The following is a 20,399-nucleotide window of genomic DNA, read 5'->3' on the forward strand; positions in this document are numbered from 1 at the left end:
ATCGTTGTGTTGTGATTAAATTAGTTATTTCACTTGATTAAAGAGTAATTCTGTGTCAAGTCAGGCAAAAGGTATCATAATTACAAGTCTCTCTGTCACTACATACACTAAGCTGCCATTACATAAGAGTCCTCATGTTAACGGCAGGTTGAGGAGTGATAAATGTCTCCTCTTTGTTATCACAGCGGGGCAGGGAAACTGTCTCCTAGGAAACTCTTTCCTGTCTGACTTTTAAATGCTTCTGCAGGCAAATCCCACCACCAGATGAAACAAGTGACACAGAGCTCAAACTATACTGCTGCACGTCTGTCTGTCTCCTCAACCACACGCGAGCACCCCCACATCCATATCCCTCAGTTTCTTGCTGATTAGAGTGGAACATGTGTAAGCATATGTAACTGTCAGGTTAGTAGTTATGTTCAAAGGATGTTTAAAAATGTATCTTTCCTTTACCTTTGTCCTTCCTAGACATTACCATAGTATGGAAGTTTTCACCCACTATGACCTGATGAGTTTGAATGGCACTAAAGTGGCGGAGGGACACAAAGCCAGCTTCTGTCTGGAGGACACGTATTGTGACGAAAGTAAATACAGACACCTTCCTTTCCTTTGTTCTACATTACATAGCTGTTGCTTTGTGTTGACGGGCTTTTGGTTGATTGGGATTTTCTTCCCGAATATTAAAGTAGTAGTAAAAGCCCAAATTCTAATATTGAATCGGAATGATTTTACAAATAATGTACACTGTTGAATGAAGCATTTGATTAAAACTTCCTGAACAGGTCTAAATACAAACATTTACACTCACAGGTATCCAGAAAAGGTACGAATGTGCAAACTTTGGAGCACAAGGAATAACAGTTGGATGCTGGGATACATACAGACATGACATCGGCTGTCAGTGGGTTGACATCACAGACGTGAAGCCCGGCGACTACATCTTCCAGGTTCGTCTGTTAGCATCTGCTGCTGGAAAGATCCTCTCATCCTCAGCCAGCATGGTCCCATAGACCAAACAAACACTTTCCATGTCTCTGCATCTGCTTTTGTTTGGCATTCAGGCAATCAAAGTCCTATTCAGACTTAAAACAAGTCAGCAGGGGTGTTTGAAGGACATATGGTTAGGGTTCTCTTGACCCTGCAGCTGCTGCAGAGGCTTATTTACAAATTTACAAACTGACCTCCTGCAATAGAAAGCCATCTTTCTGAAGCAGCTGCAACAAGTTCACTTTTTTGTTTTGGGACATTCACTTAGCGAGATCATCCTGACACCCTCTCAGTCTTAACTTGTATTGTTTGGTCATCAATAACACTTAATAATAATAATAATAATAATGCAATAGGGTCCTTGCACCGTCAGTGCTTGGGCTCAATTCCTTTTTAAAAGTGTAGAAATCTGTAATGGCGAAACATCTTGCTGTCATGTTTAACATGACCTGTTTTCTCCTCTGCCAGGTTGTGATAAACCCCAACTATGAGGTCGCAGAATCAGATTACAGCAACAACATAATGAAGTGCCGCTCTCGGTACGATGGACAAAGGATATGGATATACAACTGTCGTATAGGTGAGAACTTTGATCTCAAAAGAATCACTATCTCCTCTGTGTTAAAATGATATTAACTTCAACCGTTACACATCAGGACTGACTGCTCATCAATAAGGCCCGGGACCACATTGCACTATAATAGTACACAATTATACTGCACTAACTTTAAATTGTACATATCCAACGTTCATATTGCACTTATCGTTTTTCTACTATTTAAAATATTTTTATAGTGTTCCTTACTTTTTCTAACACAACATGCCTTTCTTGACAAACGATGTAATCATCAGACTAGAAAAGCGCTATATAAATACAAATCCATTTACCATATTACATGTGATGATGTTTCTAAATAAGATTGGCTTAAAGTCACATGATTCCTCTGGTGTAAATGAATAGATCCTCATATTAAGGATTAAGATAATTGACATACAACAGTGTTTCAGTTTCTCTTTGCACATAATAGCTCATTTATAGTTTTCACAAGATAGTGATTCAGCTCTAAGTTGACATGACAGCCTCACACCATCTCTGCAGATCAGCTGCACAATACTGCTGCAAATCCGTTGCACTACATCCCAAAGGGTGATCTATTAGATTCAGTGACTCTTCTAGTGAATAGGAAGGCAACTGAAATTACTGTTCATGAAAATAGTTTGAGACGATATTTACTTTGGTTCATGATCCTGCTTGACCTGTAGCCATGAGGAGATGCTGTGATCATAAGCAATAATTTAATTCATTCAAATCATGATTGATGGATATTCCCCACTAGCTGCCTTGACTGCAGACCCAAGGCAGGTTGAGTTTATGGATTCATGCTGTGCAAAGCATGAATTCAGACCCTACACTCTGCAGTCTCAGCAGAAATCCCCATTCATCAGACCAGGCTACACTTTTCCATTCTTCAGCTGTTTAGTTTTATGCTCTTGGCTGACACGAGTGGAACCTGATGTGGTCTGATTCTGCTCACCACAGTTGTAAAGGGTGGTTCTCTTTCTGCCAGCTCGTCTGAGCTCTCTCCATTGAACTTTCTAATCACTGAGATGCTGCTGGTCACACAATCGATGTTAGAACATTCACTGAAGCATCTCACCTGTAACTGCAGGACTATATGCCACTGCTGCCACATGATTGGCTGATTGGAAACAGCATTAATAAGCAGATGTACAGGTGTTCCCAATAAAGTGCTTGGTGAATATGTTTATTTTACAACACTGAAACCTCTTTTATTCAACAGATTTAGTTGAAAACAATGTAGAGTTTTAATGTTTTTGAGAATTTGTGCCACATTTAACGCTACAATCAAGTCTACTTTTGCCAAAAATGTCCTTATACAATACTGTAGATTAGTTAAAATCTCAAAGTTACTGTCATCGTAACAGACACAGAACAAGTCCTGGCAAACTGAAATCAGGTCAAAAGACAATTTCAGGGAAACAGCCCATTAAACTCAACTACTCAATACAAACTTATAAATTGTCTCTTTATGCACTTCTTACAGAGGACTGATGTCAAGTCGTTCGCTAAATGACAAAAAATATGAACAGAGGGCTGAACATTTAAGCTTCCAATACACACGCTTAAGTTTTCTGTAATATGATGTAAGAAACAACTTGAACTCTTCCCTTCTGAGGCAACAAGAAATATATTTTTTTAGCTTTTCCGAATAAATTAAATATCAACAAGTCATATATTGCAACTTTTTTACCAAAAATAAAACTACACTTTTTCATGAACTAAAACATCAGAAAATACCTATGAAGTCCAGTAAAACATTGCTTGTTACATGTGTTCTTCTTTATACCTGTGTCTCTTTTGGACGTAATGGATCTACATTACATTAAATCTGTTTACACTCCATATAAAAATCTATCTATAACTTCAGCGTATAATGTAATAGATTTCTGTAACCAATCCTGAGAAAGAATCTGTGGGGAAATTTGATATTAAGTTACAATATAATAATTGCTACTAACACTGGATTATTCAACCAATCCTGGATGAACTGGGCAGGGGGAGAACAAAAATAAAACTCCCTGTCAAGAAATTAAGCAACTGTTAAACTTACTTTAGTTTAAAGGCAACATGCAATCAACTCAAAACAGATGTACCAGCTACTTCTAATCAGTCTGTTTGCAGCTGAATGTTTCATATTTCACTCGCTCTTCAACACTTTTATCATTGTCGTATTATTAGTGACCCAGTGAACAACAGGAACCACAACAGTAATGTCTGAAGATTGGGGGGTCAGGTTTAACTGCAGAACAACAACTTTGAGGCTGGTGGGGATTCAGGACCCCTCGATCAGGGTGGATGTTGATGATGTTGGACGGTAGTCATGCTCATGATGTCAGCTGTAGAACATCTCTGCAGAAAAAAAAAAGAAGAGTTTTGGTGTCAAATCATAACATTTTGAAATGTTTTCACTCAAAACCTTTGTGCTTATATTTGCTCGAGTTGTGCTCAAACTGTCTGAGAGCAGAGGGAAAAAATGTGTTTTGTAGTATTTATCTGAATGTATAAATCAGTAAGTCCTGCTTTTAAACCTTAAAGACTACACTTTTTAATTAAAAAAACGTTTAGACCAGGAGATTCAGCTTTTGATTTGAATTGTGTTACATAATTCTGCTCCTCATCATCCTCTCCCTGTCTGCCCTCACAGGTGGCACACTGAGTTCAGAAACAGAGGAAACATTCCCTGGACTGCTCACCAACCAGCTGTCGCACAGGTAGACCTGAGGTCGACAACGCGGACGGACAGACGGACATTAGGGAAGCAAATATGAATTTTTGACAACCACTAGAGGGGGCTGTGCAGCTTTGCTTCCTTGCAGAAGTCCTGGATTGAAGTTGAGCTCAGAGCTCAGCTGGTACAAAAGACAATGAGTAAATGGAAACAAAACACCTGCTTGCTTACTAAATGTATTTACACGATGTACAAAAATGTTCTTATCTCTTAGTTTCTTATGGTTGTTGTTAGTGAAATATCAGTTTTGACCTGGTGCTTAATGAGAGAGATGTCAGGGAGGATCGAAGCCAAATAATTTATTAAATTAATTATGCCAAACAGTTCAAGGCCAAAGTTTCAAACATTAGGGAACGACTCGAATGAAAGTACCCATTAGATGAGAGAGAGCGTCACCTGGATGTTGAGTTTACTTAGGATGGATAGAAAAACAGTTTGCTGCTAAATCTACATGACTATGAGAATAACTGCAGAGCAACAAGGCGCAGAAGATGGCAACACAAAAATAATGCCTGTTTCCAGCATAGCTGTAAATTAACTAAAAATAATTCTCACTAGTAACCACAACTGCAAAGCAGGCGAGTGGAAGTTGGATCATCAGAGCGGAGTATCATAGATTTATTGATGCCAACTGTCTTGGATTTGGTTCCTGCAGTATTTCTGACAATCTGTGAGGTTTTCACACATACATTTAAGTCATTATTAAGCTGAGAGGGAAAGTGCTTTTTGCTACTATGACTTTGTGTTTCACATACTTGAGTTCACTTTTAAGCAATGTTTTATTTATTGCTTTCATTATCTTGGCTATTACAGTAGACACGTTTTCATCTTCAAGTGCACATCCCCTCAGCTTATGCTTCACGTTTGTTAAATTATTACCATCAGGGACAATGATAACATTGCGGGTGAACTGTGATACCTGCACATGTGTGAAAATAACTCTTCATGGTTTTGTGAATAAAATTTCTGATGTACGAATTCAATGACCCCTCTTTTTTATAAGAGTACCTGTTAGTTGTTGCCAAACTGTTTTGTATTTTGTATGCATGGGTGAATGTGGAAAAATTCATTCAAAATGATAAACGCAGAGATCTACTTGTGTGATGAACCTTTTTCTAATGTTTAAAGGTTTTAATGTTGTGTGATATGTGTATATTCTGCAGTTAATTGTGTGTTATTCAAAGCTTTCTGATCAGTAGCAATTAAAACTCCAAAGTGGTTAGAGTTGGACTGAGAACTAAAGTGTTAAGATAAATGTGACAAAAATCCTATTAAGTAATAATAGCATGGAATCTCCCAAACCATAAAATAGGTCTAATTCATTTATTCCAACAAGAAAACCGTAGCCATAGTGGAGCACAGGCCGACTCTCATGTGACAATAAAGGAATTCCTTTTCAGTAAATCCTCAGCTGCAATTCCACAGGCTACATCTATACGATCTCAGCTCTTTATCGATAAAATCTCAATCAATGTAAACAGGAATCAGAATATTTACTCTGCAGTTAGTTGCTTGAATATAGAAAATATACGAATGAAAAACAACAATGGTGAAAAGTAAGAGCAAGGATTTATTTTGTCTTTTTTTTGCCTATCGCTGATAGTCAAGTCGTGACTGATGAGAACCAATAAGGAAGTGAATGGGGTGAACACAGGTGCTAGAAAACGTAGCAATAGCGTTGCATTTTTTTAACAAAAATAAATTAGCATGGATGAAGCCACAGTGTTACCTGTGTGAAACTATGACTCCAAAATTCTTTGGCTTGCATTAGTCTTCTCACCTGTAGATGTCACCAGTGTGAGCACTTCTCTTCAGTATCGCGGCACTCTGCCTCGTGCCTGCAGCCCCAGGGCTCTGGTCACCATCCGCCTGGCGACAGCACAGTCTGTCCTGGGGCGTTCCTTCACAGGCTGGATAGACTCTGGAGGGTGTCACAGAAACAACCATCTTATCCATCAAACAGTGCTACAACAAAAACGAATCCCCGAGAACAAATATTAAGAGAGGGTTAAAACATATTGCTAAATATGAGACATGGCTTAAAGGAGTGAATGACCAACCTGCTCGTTGCATGGCTTTGCCTTTGGATTTTTTACTCGCTTCAGCCAGTGCTCGTACCTTCAGCAGTGGATGGGAGATGGAGAGCGCATGGAGAGCTGTGTGACACAGTAAAGAGCGCTGAACATTAGTACAGCATTTCAGTCACATACATAAGCTCTAAACCTAAAACTCACACGAAAGAGATCATACCTGCTGATTCACTGGCAAAAACCCCCAGGGCATGTGTGTTGTCCACCCACGTGATCTTCATTCCACCATCACTGAGAAAAACAGAAGAGAAGTTGTTTTTAGTAAATCTCGACTACAGCTTTATTGGTGCGATCAATTATTTAGGATAATTTCATTAATTAAATTGGACAATAGACGGAAGGATGTTGCTTTTCCTTCAAGTCCTCATGAAATCATTTTTGGGAATAAAAATGAAGGAAAAACATGCTTCTCTTGCTGAACACTGAGTAAGAACATTTTAGGACTGAGGCTAAAATACAGTGACTATAAAGACAAACTGAGTTGTAGTGTTGTGACACTTCTTTTCAACGGCTCTTTGATATGAATGTAAAGCGTGGGTCTGACACTGCCTTTCCTAAATGAATAATTCTACTCCAGTGACGCTGCTCCCCTTCACGTGAACAGTGAGAGCATTGCCCTCTTCGAGAAGGACAAATTGGAGGGGGGACTTCTCACCCTCATGCACTACATTGATATCAGAGTAAGCTCTTGCTCAATAATAATGTCCCTTTGTGTCTCTCAGGATTGTACATAATCAGCAAGTGTTTGCCACAAGATGGTCTTTCCTTCAGGCTATGCACCAGTTTCCTTCAGGCTATGGACCAGTGTTGCGTGGTTGCCTGCTATAAGGAAACTTTTAAATAACCTTAAATTGTTTAAATGGCCGAGTGTGCATGAAATGATAGCTAGTAATCTGTCTGACGTGACTCTGTGTAATGTTTACAATGCAGATTATTGACATAAGGTCTGGCAGTACCAGTAATTTAGTGCTGCTGAACAACAAATGCAAGAAGAAATTATACTGGGGGGATACCTAGTTTGATTCTGATCCAAATCGATGACATCATCATTATCCTAGTGGATATTTTGCAGATAAACTGATTAACCCCGTCCCCTTAAAACAAACAAAAAATAAAAAAATAAAATAACATTGAGCTGTTTTTATGAACGGTTCTCAGGAAGGAACAGAGGCACTAGGTCGTGCTCCCTTCACAGAGTATACGAATCTTCACTCTCTGATCTCACCTGTATTCTGTGAAGGCATCCAGCAGGTCGTCTGTTTTGAAAATTTGCGGGAAGTCATAGATCTCGATCACATGACTAAACCCTTCCGGACTGATGCACACATTCTCATAAATAGAGAAGTCGCTCTGGACGTGTTCAATGGAGAAGGACACTGCCTCTTTCAGGTGTACCTTGATCTGATAAGATAAACACAAAATAATTAACTTGGCATTAAAGACAACATCACCAACACAAACACAAGAGGACAAAGCAATGGATTATAAGAGATTTATTTATTATAAATACATATGATTTCCCTATTATTTCACTTAATGAAAATGTAGAAATAATACCACACCTACAAAAGTATAGGTATGCTAACTTACCTCTTCAGTTACATCATCTGCATCTGTGCTGTCCTCTACCTGGGTGTTGTTTGGCACACTAGCATTGTCCTCCAGAGTCATGTCAGTGAAGGAAGATGCCGTCTGGTCCGAGACAAGGGCCTCAGCTTCATCCAACCTCAGCAACATCTCTTGTTTCTCTTCCAGAGCACAATGCACTGAACTGTCCTCAATAAGGTTGTGGACACTGTCTGCTACATGGTGGAGTGGTTCTTGTCCGGATGTGGATGAGGACGTAGTGTTTTCTGTAGTTTCATGACAGGAACAAGAGTCAGATGAGCTACTAATGCAGCTACTGCAACAAGGGGCAGGACTTGGTGGCTCTATATGTAATGTGGGATCTTGTGAGCCTTTCAGGGACCGTCTCTCCCGGGCAGCTCGTGGCTGGTAAAGAGGTTTGTCTGGCCTCTTAGGTGCTCGGCTTCGTGATGTGCGTGAAGGTTTAGATTTGGCAACACCATCCACCTCCTCCCTACTTTTTAGAGGCTCTTCACACAAGCTGTTGTTGCTCTCCAAGTCCCTGTCCTCCTCCATCTCTCCCCTACAATAAATGAAGAACAAAAACACACATTTTTATTAAACCCTGCCTTGAATTTGATATGGATTACTGATTTTAGTTCAACTTTAACAGTGCTATATTCAAGTCTCAATAAAAGCTGTTAAGTCAGTCGTTTGCAAGGCAAGAGGTTAGAATACACCCTCTAGACATCTCTAATTCTTCATCCTCTCATGTTGGACTGATAGTTGACGGACAATTACAGTGTTTCATCAACACAAAGTAGTATTACTCAATGTGACAGGATGGTGCTAGCTGATTAGCATGCTACTTTTAACAAAACTCTTGCTAATGCTAAGTATAGTGCTAATGCTGGCTATAAAGCACCTTAAATGACCATCGTTGGCTGTAATGTATCCTGCACTAGAGGAACTAGCTGTAAATCTTGTCAGATTATTATGTCATGTTATATTATGTTTCTCTTACTAATTAAAATGCATAGAATTATTAAAAGCAATTAAAACACAGCATAAAGTTTGGTCAACACTGTGCATATGATCCTCTGTTTGCATCAGTACCTGAGCTCAGAGTGGCAGACCACCACCCTGCGACACCAGCTCTCTCCCACTGAGAAGGTGGTGAGCTCTGGCAGGTCTTCTATGGTCTTGTGAATCAGGTACCGCAGTCTGCTGGGTAGAGACGGGAACAGGAGCACGCTGGAAGAGGACAGAGATGCACTGTAAGAGGGCTGCAGTTTCTTTGGACGATGTGAAAGCTACCTCATTTTATATTACAGAAATGTGCCATTGAGGCTTTATTGTCACTGTAAATCTCTCACTCAGATCATAGTTTCTTCTGGTGGGTACAGAGAGGAGAAATAATCTCACAGATCTCTATAAGGGTAGAAAATACACACTTTATATTCAACCTATGGGATGAGGTGTTCCAACTGTTACAGCCTTTAAATATTCACTTCATTATACAATGTAAAGTGCTAGAAGGCTGTCTACCCCGGATTAGTGTAAACTTGGTCTAATATGAGTTTTTAGCTTTGTATCTGATCTGAGGATCAGTTGTAAGTCTTTAACGAGATGTAAGTTATTGAGGCAGTTTTAGAAAGATACACTTAGCCAATTTTCCTATAAATTACAGAGTGATGATTCCATAATGAAAGAGCAGCAAGTCAAGCACAGAAATGATGGCAGGCTACAAAATGGTTTCCTGTACAGAGTAAAACCTGTTTTATTCCAACAAAACAAACGTCAGTTTGTATGCCATCATTTCCCATGATGCTCAGTGACAGTATCATCTAACCAGCATCCCCAGATGTTAATGATTGTATGACTTTTACGACTGATTAGGGAGCTGTACAATAAAATGACTGGTTCTTAAACTTAATAACATCCTGTGGGATTTGTGATGAACTAGATGGGACACATGACTTCAGATAAAACAGCTGGACGGTTCAGCTGTGTGCTCCCTTACCTCTCATGGCTGTTGTTCTGCTGGTATGTTTCCAGCTCCTCCATGACCTGATGCACGAATTCATTCTCTTCCTTTGGGAGATAGATGCCATCGTAACAGGGGAACGCCAGGGTGGATATAGAAGGATGGGTCCAGGGTGGAGAAGCTAACTTTTAACTGACCTAACAAGCAGCGACGCCAAAAAACATAAAATACAACCAAATGTAGTTCCCGAGAACCGTAACGTTAGCTAAAAGTTAGCCACAATAATACACATGTGTTAAGTGGAGCAGAAAGCTACCAACCTATGTTTGTATGTCTTAAACCCCGCGTAGAAAACATGCTATGGTGTTAGCACGAATGTGGTAAACGTCAGATAACCGGAGGTTAATTAACGCTGATATTGAATTGAAGGGTCTTACCCTGGAGTGGTATTATGTGTTGTATTTTTGTGTAACTTACTAGCAGGCTAACTGACGGTTTAGCTTCCGGAAGTAGATGTTTTGCTCTTCTGGCCAGACATCCAGTTTGACCCCTTCAGAATAAAGGTCATAAAAATCTAGCCGTGACAAGATAGTTAAGATGCAATGTTTCTAATTTTATGGTAATAATAATTCAAACTAAGTTAAAATAAAAATCACTTTTGGAACCGAATGCCCAAGACATACTCACATTGTTTTCTTTGTAGAAATAGTCCCATAAAGTATTGCATAAAAATACTTTACCAAAGGTTAAATTATTAAAATAATTGTTGCTTGGTTGATGTTTCAATAATTTAATATAGTTACGCATATCACTACAGTAATTACTTTGTGTGTAACGATATAAATTTGTAAGAATTTAGTATTTAGGATTAAGTTAATTTTAGGAAAAAACCTACTTCAGTATCAATAGTCAACTCAAAGTCTTTGCTTAACATGTGATACATTATAATCTATTTCTTGATTCGTTTTGTAATACTTACCAGAATCTGCAAAGTAGTTTTTGAGTAAATGTGTTAGTTACTTACCATCACTGTACATGTGCTTTAGTTTTTAAATGAAGTCAAACATGAAGAGTTCAACAGAGTTCAGGAAAAGATTGTTTATTTAGACAAAACAGAAGATAATTTGTAAAAAATGTAAACTGGTTGTATCAAACACCAATTACAGCAATAATCTGTGGAATTCAAAGTGTTTAAGGTTCCTGTGGTGTAAAATGGGATGACATTGACCGTGTAGAGAACGACTTTAAGCAGAAACATGGCACAGGACTGTTGGGTATGATTTGGGAGATCTAGTCCAGTTGGGGTATGTGACATGGCAGAGATTTCGCAAAATGTATGAGGTCACATTTTAGTTTTATGATTGACCTACCAACAGCAAACAGACTCCATCTTTGATGTCATAAAAAACTCAAATCCAATGTGTGTGTTTAACAAGACAAGAGTTTCCCACCAAAAAGTCCCATTCATGCACGAATAAGAAATTTGCTCAAACAAAGACAACAACCAGCATGTTAACACTGTGGAATACAACACATAACGGTACTTAGGTTTAAAGACAGTTTCAACAACTCCGCCTCTACACAATTCTATGACAACACAATATTTTGCTTGCAAAACAATACATAAGTCAAATCCCTTGTGATTACCATGGTAAAAAATGGCATTTATCATAATGGCCGATTAATGGAGACTAATCTCGATCAACTAGGATATCAACAATTATAAATGTAAGTATTTTGACAAATGACTTATTTTTGTTCTTCAGGCTCTGTGCCTCAGTAGATTAAATTTAAAATGATAATAATAAATACAAATATTAAAGTGTCACGTCTCAGCTTTACATTGAGATGGGTTATGTTCATAGAGAGAAATGTGTGGAAGATATGGCCCTTTAAGTACACAGTGCAAAAGGTTGAGGGGTTTTGAACAGGTACACATGAGGTCAAACAAAACTAAATGGAACATTTTATGGAAAATACCTTGTTTGTGGCAGTTTCAACTTTTTTCAGCATGAATAAACATTCAAACTACACACAGCTGCCCAAGAAACATTTAGGAGCCAAGTGTTAAGTTAAATTCATTTTGAAACTTTGCCTCTGTGTTAAATGAGCTTTATCTCCCACACAGTTATTTATATACCATTAAGAGCATGCTATTCGATGGACAATTTAAATTTATATTTTAAACTAAATGTGTAGAAGCAAAGGGCCTGAAGAGGGGGGGGGAGGGGAGTGTCACTGCTCAAACACAGTCTGGACTGTAAACTATTTTATTTATATATAAAAAAGACATTAACAAATAAGGATAGGCAGACAGTAGAGTACGTATAAATAACAAAAATAAGAATCAGATACAAATTATATACATCCATTCAGGTGAAGCAGATATCTTAATATGTGCTTCCAGATAGATGAAGAGTATCTGGTTAGACATTAGTTTATACAAAGAGTAAAGAAAAAAAGGGGGAAACTTCTTGAAAATAAACAAAAGCCTATGAAGGTTGGTTTGTTAAGGCATCCTCGTAAGTAAATTGCAGTTATTATCACATGGTGGAATTAGAAGTGGTTAGTAATTGGTTTGACTATGGATAAAGTAAAATACTGTCCAGAAATTCAGATTTCTCACAGATCAAGAGTGTCACAGTGGAGCTCCCAAGATTTTCCCAGTGAAGCTGACTCCATTAAAGATGCTTCTTTGACTGACTACATACTGCAAGATTCTTTATCTTCCAGAGCCAACACTTCTGTCTTCAAAGATGGTGATTTCAACCTGGAAGATAGCAAGTTAAGGAGAATATGCAATGCTACACATGTTCTTATACAATCAAAAGCAATTGGTTTTTGTTAGAATACACAAGGTTGCACAAGCTACGTTTACATTTACAGATAGAATCACTAGTGTTACAAGACGTGTTGAGACTAATTTGTTATGCGTGGTGCATAAAATTCTGCATATTTGAAACTTTCCAAGAATACTCTCACCATAGAGATTTATGAGCCTGGTTCATGGAGATGAATGCACATTATTTCTTGACAAATTTCTTGAAATACCTGGTAACACAGAATTCAGAGCTGGAGCATTAGCCAAGCAAAGGATACAACTCTGAGGCCTCTCTCTATGGGGTCAGTGAGCAGCAAGCCCCTGGGTGCATAGATCTTCTCATTCTGGTCCTTAATGTACCTGGTGATCTTCTTTAACACCTGTACAGAGATAGTCAGAGACACACTCAAGGAGAAGCACACAGCTGTGAACTATTGGATGTAGTTATTGGATCTCCCCGGCACGCCAGGGACCAAAACACTTGAAGCAGTTTTACCTTTTCGTAGTGGGTCTCCATACAGAGGAAGATGGTGTACGCAGTCAGACAAGCCAGACAGCCCTCCAAGTAGGACTTCCCCCCGAGCTTCTCTGCCTCTGCATACAGGTTGTTTAAAGTCTGGATGGTCTCCTCAAACTGCTGCTTATCAAGCTGAAACCACACACACACACACCACTTAAAGGCCTGATCCATGGACACACAGTCAACAATAAGACATGCATGTCAATACTGTGAATACATACTCTTGACTCCAGGTCAGAGGGGAACTTGGTCTGGAATTTGCAGATGGTTCCTGAGCTGTAGTCCCTCTGCACGAACACCTTGGAGGAGACACCTGGCTGCTGGAGGTCCTGTAAACTGTGGGTCTGGACAACAACAGAACACAAAATAATGTGACTTGTTTTTAAAGATGATCCGTCTGAAAGGGTACTGACACATGTGAGGCTAGCAAACATACTCTTAAGGAATTCAGGATACTTTAGCCACAGAAGCTAATGTTATCAGTAAGCCACAAACGAGTTACTCTATATCGACCTAATGCTATGACACTCAACCATATATACAACATAACACTGGAGGAATTTATTAAATATGCTAGATTAAGATGCTTGTTTACTGAGGCAATGTTAGCTAGTGTTTGCTAATATCACGTTAGCTTATGGTTCGATGAGCCAACGCCGCAGGAAAATACGATGTTAAGACTGGAGCTGGACCGACAAATTACCATCACGTCAAGCTATTTAGACATTCAGAGACATGACAATCTATTAAAATGAATAAAACCCAGAAAAACACAATTACCTCAGCCATTGCGGACACTTCCTGTGAGCTCCACAAGCCCACTGAGATTTCCGTTCCACGGATTTCAGAATAAAAGTCCCAACATATGCCCATCCCATTAATTGAGGCTCTCTAGGAATTGATTTACCCTACAAGTCTGGAGTAACGGTACATACATTTAAATGTATTCCTGTTCCATGAAATTAAAAATCTTTAATCCCTCAGATATTACCAACAACAGTTACTGAGGTAGACCTACCATGGAAAAGTATTCCAGATGGAATTATCGAGGTTGACTTTGATTTACGCATTTGAAGATGCAAACTTTAGTCTTGTTTGTAATTACTTAACAGTGCTTCAAATTACATAGTAAAATAGAAATTTTAAGTGACATCTTTGACATTAAGGTCGAGACTTTAATTTATAGAAAACCCAGCAGTTCCAACAATGAACACAGTGACACATGTGCCATTAAAGGCTGGTCTCCAAATCAGATGAATTATTAATTGAAAGTATTTGACCTAGCACAATTCAAGCAAGGACTACATTTTACCCAATAAGCACTAGATTAGGACCACATGAGCTCAACATTTACCACCACAATGTCACAAGTTTATGCAACAGAAAATAGACAAGTCATAGTTGTAGGAGTTGAGATTTATTTTTTATTAAATCATGGTCTTATTTGACTCTTTTGCTCGCTGCATTTGTTTAGTCGAACAGACCGAAGCCCATGTCATCGTCGGACGCCTCAGACTCCTCTTTAACCTCCTCCTTAGCTGCTGGAGCTGCAGCAGTCTCAGCAACTGCTGCTGCAGGTGCAGCAACAGCAGCAAAAGCAGAAGGATCAGCAAGGAAGGCCTTGACCTGTGAAAATAGAGGGTATAATATTAGTTTCAGCCACACAAATATTCAAAGCCCATTTAAAGTCTTCTAGGAGAAGAAAATAATTTTAAGTAGTCAGAAAACTAACATCCTGGATAGACCTGCATGAATGAAACTTCACAGGCTGCATCTCAACCAGAGAAACCAATGACAGTTTGCTTTGTTTAAATGTGAAGGCATCATACCTTGTCTGCCAGAGGAAAGGAGTAGTCCGTCTCCACAGCAACAGCCAGGACTTTCTTGTAGCCATTGATGATGGAGTGGGGGATAGAGGCCATGGTGGGGTATCCAATCTCCAGACAAACGCTAGCGATGTTCCTCACTCCCTATGAAAATTTTTAACATGTTATAGTTACAGCTACGAATTAAATCCCATGCAAACATTAAGATCTCAATTAGTTATTGTATAGCTGATTTCATAAAATCAAAAACATCTCACCTCCAGGAATTTGGCGTGCAGAGATTCCTCTGTGATGTCAAGCACCTCAGGGCTGTAAACACTGCCATTGTCATACACCTGCTGGATGTTGAGTCCGAAGGAGAAGGGCGAGATGTTCAGCATGTTGAGGAGCGTGGCCTCGCTGGCACCAACCTTGTCGCCAGTCTTGATTAGATTGACGTCACTCTGAGAGAAAGAAATAGGGCAAGTTAAAATTGAAATCTCAATAAGGTCTGGGACACTCACTTGCACAGAGTCAAGCATACAAATAATAGTTTCAAACTTACCAAGATTTCAATGGTTCCCCTAGAGATCTTGGTGGTGATGCCCAGAGCCTGGAAGAAAGAAGTCTTCTCAGGACCCAGTCCGGTGTTCTGGGCAGGCACTGTCACACAGCACGGGGCGATGGCTCCAGCACGGGCAGATGCAGGCACCTATAGTATTGACAACAATTTAGAACTATACTCTACTAAGGCAGGTTTGACCATCAAGTTTGTGATTCAATGTCTGAAATCCTACGTCCCTGTAAGTCAAAGGGAACTGACAGACAGGGATAGCGAGGAAACAGATTATTGTTTGCAGGGGGAACGACAATACAGTACTGCACAAGCTGCATTGTAACTTATCCTGCACATAGACAAAGATTAACTATTTTCTTCCTGTAGAGTCCCTGATTAGACAACCTTAAAGCATCATCTCCATTTTTCAATAGCTTTATATAATTGTTTATTGCCGTTTCCACTGAACTTTGGGTGAAGTGCAAGTTTGCATTACCTTATAGGCTACAATTTATTGTACTGCTATATTGCCATAGGAGTTTTGAACACTGTCTACTCTACTAAATGGGAGACAAAGGTCAACTTGATGAAATTGGACAGTTCAACCAGGATTTCTTTAGGACCAACCTTGTTGAACAGCAGCAGGTCCCGGACCTCAGCCAAATCCTCCTTGGTGAAGACAAAGCCCACATTTCCTTTAATGTGGGGCAGGAGCCTGACAAAATGATGGGATCAACTGTTAATCACCGAGGCAGATAATAGTTTAAAAAAGGAGAAAAACTCATCAAGTGTATGAAACCATGCGTCCCTGGTTGCCTATGATTCAGACAGACAGGGATAGCTTGGAAACAAGTTAATTTGTGCAGGGGGAACGACAGCACAGCACCAACAAGCTGCACTGTAACTTATCCTGCATCATAAATCTCTGATGACGTAGGGTCTGATAGTGTAGAAGGGAAGAGTAAACTCACTTCTCCAAGGCTGGATTGTTCTCCAGGTGGCCACGGATGGCTTTACGCATCATGGTGTTTTTGCCCATCAGCACCACAGCCTTGCTGCGAAGGGACAAGCGGATGGTCTGCATCTGCTTGGACCCCACATTGTCTGCCCCCACGATGAAGCATTTTGGATAGTCATCCAGAAGTTGCTACAAATCGAGGGCACAGCGAGTCAGCAGTGAAATCTAAACAAGAAATTTGCATAAATGGTATGAAAATATAGAAAGGCATTTAATGTGCGTTTATTAGAATGCAAATATAGGATTATATGAGTCTGATCGTACTTACGATGATTTTAAGGAAGTAGTTGGACTTCCACGTGGCCCTGTCTTCCCTGGGCATCTTTGCAGTGCTTCCAAGGATCGCTTAAAGCTGGTTTAAAGACAAGGAAGTATCTGTAGAAAGGGAAATGAGAATTAGTCCGAATCTAAAGGGTTAGGGTAACATGAAGCGACACAATATGTGTATTACAGATCCTGACACGCGGTCGTCCGCTAATATTAGCAGGCTATTAGCTAGCTAACAATGCTACAACAGGCCGCACTTGGTTAAGTCGCACATCCGCACTATAACTAGACACAAACACACGTCAATATGTGCCAGACATGTTAGTGTAACGAGTCTAATAATCAAAGATGATGTAATTCAAGTAAAGATAAATATTATCCGCTAAACAAGACTACAAGGTAGGCCTTACCGAGCTCGAGGGTCGCGTGGAAGAAAGAGAACGTTGATGGACGCCGGGCCCATATTTATACACAATGAGTGACCAATCACGGTGCAGCTGTGGGCGGCAGCTTCACAACTATTGACTGGTTTCAGTGTCAATCAAAAAGAATGAAAGGCTGCACCGGATGTTACTATAGAGAGGAAATGGGAGAACAGTCAGGATACTAGAGGGGTGACTTTAGTATCACACTCTGAATTCACCTTCTACATATTATTTCCCTTACTTATTTTTCTACTTTTAATCTAGCTCAGATTTTACCAACTATAATAATAATTTGATGTTTTAGTTTTAACTGGTTTTACTCTTTTCTGATTGGCAACATGTATTTGCTCATACTAGTGCTTTAATGCTGTGTGATCTTCACCTTATAAATACATTTATAATAGAATATTTATGTTTCTTGTCCATTTGTGGGTTGTTTGTTCTCTGTCTCCTTGTTTTTACTGTACATTGCCCCTTTTGAATAAATAATAGTAATATAATATAGTATAATGAATAGAAATACTCAAGAAGAGTACACCTCAGAATTGTTGGGGACAATATTTGAGGGTGTGTTCTAGAAAAATACAAATGTACTCAACAGGCCACGATCTGCAAATGATTTAAAAATAAGTATAAATATCTATTTAAAATAAGATTAATAAAACTTAAAAGGAAAATCACTGTAATGCTTATTAGTAAATACAAACCTAAGAACACCTCAATGTTAAAGTGATGCTGAGAAAAAAAAAGGTCCACAATAAAACCTTGACAGTTACAATGTTCTTTTCATCTGTGGCTAAATTAGGGAAAAATGGCAAAAAAATAAAATCAATGGTTCCATATTATTTCAAATTTAATATTTTTACTTTCAGGTGCTTGTACTAGGGATTACAGAATGTTATCAATGTTAGACCTTAATTTACGATTACAATGTTGCAAATATATAAAAATACGCCAAATAATGATATGAAATATTAATGAACAGACAAAACATATGTGTTGCAATATGTGCGTAATGATTGAGGGCTTAAACTGATTTATAATGTTATATATAATAAGATTATTTTGATCTGGAGGTTATGTTTTCCCAATTGACCCTTTGTTTGTTGATTGGTTTGTATGTTTGTATTTGAGCAAGACTACACACACGATACTGGATGGATTAACACGGAACTTAGTGAAAGGTTGTGGTACAGGACAATGTCATGCGGATCTGGATCAGGGGACACATCCAGGATATTGTTTTCACTTTTTTTAACGTTACAAGCTAATTTTCAATAATTTCTGCAGTAAATAATTCATTAATCATGATCACAAGAAAAAAACCTGACATGTTTAGAGGGATATTTCAGAGCAAAATAAAGGTAGGGCATAAACTGAGAAATAAAATTGATGTTTGCATAAATTAGGGGACTTTTAAGACCATGAAGGGGTTTTGTGATCTTTGTGAACTGGACCTATTATAAAATTACTAACTAATATGACAGAAAAACAAGGGACAAACATTGCCAGTATAGATATCTAACATAATTCTAGCAGTAATTTATAAATCAATTCCATGATCCTAACACTAGATATCCAGACTGAATTTTATCACTAGTCATATATGTTTTAAGGCTTTGAAGTTATCCACCATGGTGAGGCAGTGCTGCAGCTCTATAGATGACGTCTTTATTGGAGGCCAAAAATATTTAACTACATATTTCTGTCGCCCCCTCCAGAACGGTCTAAATCTGCGGGTTATGGAGATTACAGGATTCACTTCCGGACACAGCTTGATATTAAAAGATTTGACACACACACACACCGGTCCTCCATCTGAACACACTCATCACGTCACAAAACACCGGGCATCAGCATCCGTGGGAGCCGCATTCGCCCCTGACAGCCTCCGCAGCTCAAACAGTCATAATGATCCGGAGGAGCCGCTGACAGCCTGGGTTTCTGTTTCCTGCTTCAAACATATCAAATACACAATAAGAGCACACACAGACACACACTGTGGACTCACACTTTTGTCTGCAGGCGGTTGGTCTTCGTGTGAGACGGTTTGTTGATGTGAACTCTTGAGGACAGGCAGTGTCCCGGTGCTGCTGCTGCTGCTGTAGGGAAGAGGCTGCAGCAGGGGGCGCTGGTGAGGCACAGTGTGGGTGCGTGTGTGTTTGTGTGGCAGTCCCTGTCCCTGTTGGGTATGTTAGTGCGTTTTCGTTATTCTCTTGTATGCTGTTTTTATTATATACTGTTAGTTTGTCTTCAAAGCAACGTCACAGTCAACTGTCTTTGATCTTTCCTTTGAGAACAAAGACGCAGTATCTGACACGCGGGTTGGGTTGAAGAGAGATATTTATATGACACACACTGGATTCATCAATGGTTCACTCTCCAAACCAGTAGGTGGCGGTAATGTAGCTTCTACATCAGATACCACGCGCCGTCAGAAAAAGAGAAGACAGCGAAGCGGTTGCAGTCAGTTGTCTGTTTCTTAAAACTTTATTTCTGACTTTAGAACTAAAACAAAAAATATGAAATGGATGAGATGAAGTCATTTAACTACAGCCCACTGAACAACGCGATGGCACAGACTCCTCCTCGGCTTCCGTCCGAGGTGTGGAACCTGGTTTTCAGCTGCCTGTCCACGGCAGACAAGCTGAGCGTTCGGGCTTCCTGTAAGTACTTCAACTCGCTGGTGGACCACGGCTCCCTGTGGAAGGACTGGGCCGTGGTGCTGAGGTTTCGCAACGGCTGCTACAACCCCCGGTTCTGGGCCAGTCTGCGGCGCAGGAGGGCGACCACCGCGGTGGTGAGGAGCTCCAGGGTGAAGGACTGGAAGCAGGTCGCCCACTTCCTCCCGTCGGCCACCACGGTGGTGATGGACCCGAGCTCCCAGCAGAGCCTCCACTATGTCCGGGACTTCCCCGATCTGAGGCGTCTGGCTGTGAGGAACAGTTCCACCTCTCTGGTGTTTGACTCCTCCACAGTTTGTAAACCAGAGCAGCTCACGCACCTGAGCATGTGTGACGTCACTCTGCCCACAGCAACAATCGAG

General features: G+C 39.7%; 4 protein-coding genes and 1 non-coding gene across 7 annotated transcripts; 1 reads left to right on the top strand and 4 right to left on the bottom strand.

Annotated features, from left to right (window-relative positions):
- The first annotated feature begins 474 nt into the window (after window positions 1–474).
- Window positions 475–5,349, top strand: LOC133000091 (lysyl oxidase homolog 2B). The gene is made up of 4 exons (XM_061069963.1): window positions 475–584; window positions 811–947; window positions 1,456–1,567; window positions 4,215–5,349. Exons 1-4 carry the CDS (start codon window positions 482–484, stop codon window positions 4,283–4,285), a joined length of 423 nt encoding a protein of 140 aa, XP_060925946.1. The 5' UTR covers window positions 475–481; the 3' UTR covers window positions 4,286–5,349.
- r3hcc1 (R3H domain and coiled-coil containing 1) lies at window positions 3,022–10,457 on the bottom strand. 2 transcript variants are annotated; one of them, XM_061069961.1, is made up of 9 exons: window positions 10,419–10,457; window positions 9,978–10,138; window positions 9,071–9,208; window positions 7,979–8,537; window positions 7,614–7,789; window positions 6,549–6,619; window positions 6,359–6,454; window positions 6,079–6,219; window positions 3,022–3,919 (listed from the first exon to the last, which is right to left on the bottom strand). In XM_061069961.1, the coding sequence occupies exons 2-8, from the start codon at window positions 10,019–10,021 to the stop codon at window positions 6,110–6,112; spliced, it is 1,194 nt and encodes a 397-aa protein (XP_060925944.1). In that variant the 5' UTR covers window positions 10,022–10,138; window positions 10,419–10,457; the 3' UTR covers window positions 3,022–3,919; window positions 6,079–6,109. The 2 variants fall into 2 exon arrangements, with proteins under 2 accessions (XP_060925944.1, XP_060925943.1); XM_061069960.1 differs by having other exon boundaries at window positions 9,978–10,437.
- Window positions 10,458–11,024: 567 nt separating this feature from the next.
- LOC133000090 (golgin subfamily A member 7-like) lies at window positions 11,025–14,093 on the bottom strand. The gene is made up of 5 exons (XM_061069962.1): window positions 14,063–14,093; window positions 13,504–13,626; window positions 13,259–13,411; window positions 13,041–13,142; window positions 11,025–12,711 (listed from the first exon to the last, which is right to left on the bottom strand). Exons 1-5 carry the CDS (start codon window positions 14,069–14,071, stop codon window positions 12,664–12,666), a joined length of 435 nt encoding a protein of 144 aa, XP_060925945.1. The 5' UTR covers window positions 14,072–14,093; the 3' UTR covers window positions 11,025–12,663.
- A 590-nt stretch (window positions 14,094–14,683) lies between these two features.
- Window positions 14,684–17,370, bottom strand: rplp0 (ribosomal protein, large, P0). Of its 2 annotated transcripts, XM_061069529.1 has the most exons (8): window positions 17,339–17,370; window positions 16,930–17,036; window positions 16,615–16,790; window positions 16,271–16,358; window positions 15,653–15,799; window positions 15,366–15,551; window positions 15,112–15,252; window positions 14,684–14,908 (listed from the first exon to the last, which is right to left on the bottom strand). In XM_061069529.1, exons 2-8 carry the CDS (start codon window positions 16,981–16,983, stop codon window positions 14,753–14,755), a joined length of 948 nt encoding a protein of 315 aa, XP_060925512.1. In that variant the 5' UTR covers window positions 16,984–17,036; window positions 17,339–17,370; the 3' UTR covers window positions 14,684–14,752. The 2 variants fall into 2 exon arrangements, with proteins under 2 accessions (XP_060925512.1, XP_060925513.1); XM_061069530.1 differs by lacking the exon at window positions 17,339–17,370 and having other exon boundaries at window positions 16,615–16,826; window positions 16,930–16,999.
- LOC133000741 (small nucleolar RNA SNORA63) lies at window positions 16,432–16,559 on the bottom strand. Its single transcript, XR_009678224.1, has one exon. It is a non-coding gene; the product is annotated as a small nucleolar RNA SNORA63 (small nucleolar RNA).
- Window positions 17,371–20,399: the final 3,029 nt, after the last annotated feature.

The sequence above is a fragment of the Limanda limanda genome, chromosome 4 (assembly GCF_963576545.1).
Source record: "Limanda limanda chromosome 4, fLimLim1.1, whole genome shotgun sequence".
Taxonomy (NCBI): Eukaryota; Metazoa; Chordata; class Actinopteri; order Pleuronectiformes; family Pleuronectidae; genus Limanda; species Limanda limanda.